Source organism: Penaeus chinensis, chromosome 31 (assembly GCF_019202785.1).
Source record: "Penaeus chinensis breed Huanghai No. 1 chromosome 31, ASM1920278v2, whole genome shotgun sequence".
Taxonomy (NCBI): domain Eukaryota; kingdom Metazoa; phylum Arthropoda; class Malacostraca; order Decapoda; family Penaeidae; genus Penaeus; species Penaeus chinensis.
In genome coordinates this window covers 5,754,450-5,756,949 of record NC_061849.1, presented here as the reverse complement: position 1 = coordinate 5,756,949, position 2,500 = coordinate 5,754,450, and the positions used below count along the sequence as shown (strand labels likewise).

The window sequence follows — 2,500 nt, the reverse complement described above, 5'->3', positions numbered from 1 at the left end:
CTAAAGGAGGGAAGAAAGGGGCCGAGCGGTTGGAATGGAGGTAGTGGGAGGGCGATACGGGTGGCTGGAAGGCGAGGCATAACTCTGCTCTCTCTCTCGCTCTCTCTCTCTCTCTCTCTCTCTATATATATATATATATATATATATATATTGATTGATTGATTGATTTAAATAATATATATAATATATGTATATATTCATATTTATTCAAATAATATATATAATGTATATACAATATATATGTATATATATATATATATATGATATACATATATGATATATATACAATATATATATAATATATATATAATATATATACACTTCTTTTCAGTCACTTTTAACAACTCTCACTCTCTGCACATTGCTTTCGCTGCCTTCCTTTTCCTCTTCCTCTTCCATTTTGTATCCCGTATTTCCTTTCCTCCTCCCTCCTCCTCTCCCTCTTTCCTTCCCTCTCCCTCTCTCTCTCTCTCTACTAGTCCCCGGGAGCTCGCGGTCGCTGCTGGTCGCCGGCGGCAAGGAGGTGGGCGTGGCTGGGCCAAGCACATCATCTGAGGGCCCAGAAGGCGGCGGCCACCAAGGACCAAAGGCCGGGCGCGAGCGACAGGCTGGGTGCTCCTCCGCCGGCCTTCCGTCTCTGTATTGCCGCCATCTTGTCGCCTGCGAAGGAGAAGAAGAAGGGGAAGCTTAGTCCGAGGTTTCCCCTGTCGTTTACTTTTATTCATATTTTTTCCCGAGGAAAAAATAAAGGTTTGCATGTAAACTAATTATTTTTCCTTTTAGTAACACGTCGTCGCCGTTAGTGATATGCATTATTCATATTACCAATATTACCAATAACTTACATTATAATCCTACAGCACACAGTACATTCATTCCTCTCGTTAATCTGGCAATCACAATCTCCATCCAGCCATTTATGCAAACCAAAAGACCAGGAACCTCAACGTATCCCTACCGTAGGACACGAAGACGTTGACGGAGGCGCTGCGGGTGTTGGAGGCGCTGCAGGTGTAGTTGCCAGTGTCCTCGTAGCGGGCGTCGGAGATGGTGAGGTGCGACTGGGTCTTCTTGGGGCCTGTGTCCGTGGAGACGTTGATGCCGCCTCGCTGGGTGTCGTAGTTGATCATGTGTTCGTCGTGGTACCAGAACACGTACTGCGGGGGCGTCGGGCTCTGGGAGGAGACGGAGGCTTTGTTCAGGTCGTCGGTGGAACAGTGGTTAAGAGAGTGTGTGGATTTTTACCTGTGTACTGATATTCATGTTTATGAACGGAGTATGTAATCGTGTTTGAATGCCCGTAGGTTATATGCATTTATGATGTATATATGCATTATAAACAAATATGAGCATACACGCAGACACATTTACACATATACGCACACACACATAAACAAGCAAACACACACACACACACACACACACACACACACACACACACACACACACACACACACACACACACGCATACACACGCATACACACACACACACACACACACACACACACACACACACACACACACACACACACACACACACACACACACATGTATAAATATCTGAAGCAGTTTCAACCCCTTCCATTTTTCTTGTGTTGTGCATAAAAAGCACTCTTCCCCTCCCTTGCCCACTAAAGCTTTTAAGCCCTTTTCTTTACCCATTTGCAAGAGATTAATCATGTGACGCGGCCAATCACGTTTTCCTCTGGGGCTCCCTTCCCAGCTGTGCTACTTTTGTTCTGTCACGTGATGCTATAGGGTTTTCTCATTCACCCACTGACACTCACTTTCTCATTCACTCGTTCACTTATTTACTTGTTCTTTCTCTCTCTCTTTCGATCTCCCTCTCTCTCTCTCTCTCTCTCTCTCTCTCTCTCTCTCTCTCTCTCTATCTCTATCTCTATCTCTATCTCTATCTCTATCTCTATCTCTATCTCTCTCTCTATCTCTATCTCTCTCTCTCTCTCTCTCTCTCTCTCTCTCTCTCTCTCTCTCTCTCTCTCTCCCTCTCCCCCTCCCTCTCCCTCTCCCTCTCCCTCTCCCTCTCCCTCTCCCTCTCCCTCTCGTCTCCCTCTCGTCTCCCTCTCCCTCTCGTCTCCCTCTCGTCTCCCTCTCCCTCTCCCTCTCCCTCTCCCTCTCTATCTCTCTTTCTCTCTCTCCTCCCTCCCTCCATCCCTCTCTTGGTCACATTCTAACGTAAATACACCTAACGTGCTAAATCAACGAATAAAGCCAAAGTACATCGTTATCAGTAACTGATCCTATACCCTTTACACTAAACTACTCCATTCATATTTTAATACTCCTAATAACCAACCTGTTTGATGACGCAAACGAGCTTGATTGTTGATCCGAGTTGTACATGGTAGTCAGTGCTGCCCAGTATGAAGGCTTGGGGGACAACCACGTGGAGATTGACGAACTGCGAAATCACACCAGTTCCTGTTGACAGCTGGAGAAAGGTAATTCATTAATAAATATATACTAAATGCAGCTAGT

General features: G+C 45.4%; 1 protein-coding gene across 1 annotated transcript in view; it reads right to left on the bottom strand.

The window, feature by feature from the left end:
• Positions 1–352: 352 nt before the first annotated feature.
• The window catches only part of LOC125042243 (lachesin-like), a gene marked incomplete in the record, with an annotated part of 127,118 nt that continues 124,970 nt past the window's right edge, over positions 353–2,500 (bottom strand). Inside the window, 3 exon segments of the mRNA XM_047637769.1 lie at positions 353–660; positions 959–1,175; positions 2,319–2,453. Of these exon segments, the coding sequence (XP_047493725.1) occupies positions 548–660; positions 959–1,175; positions 2,319–2,453 (465 nt within the window).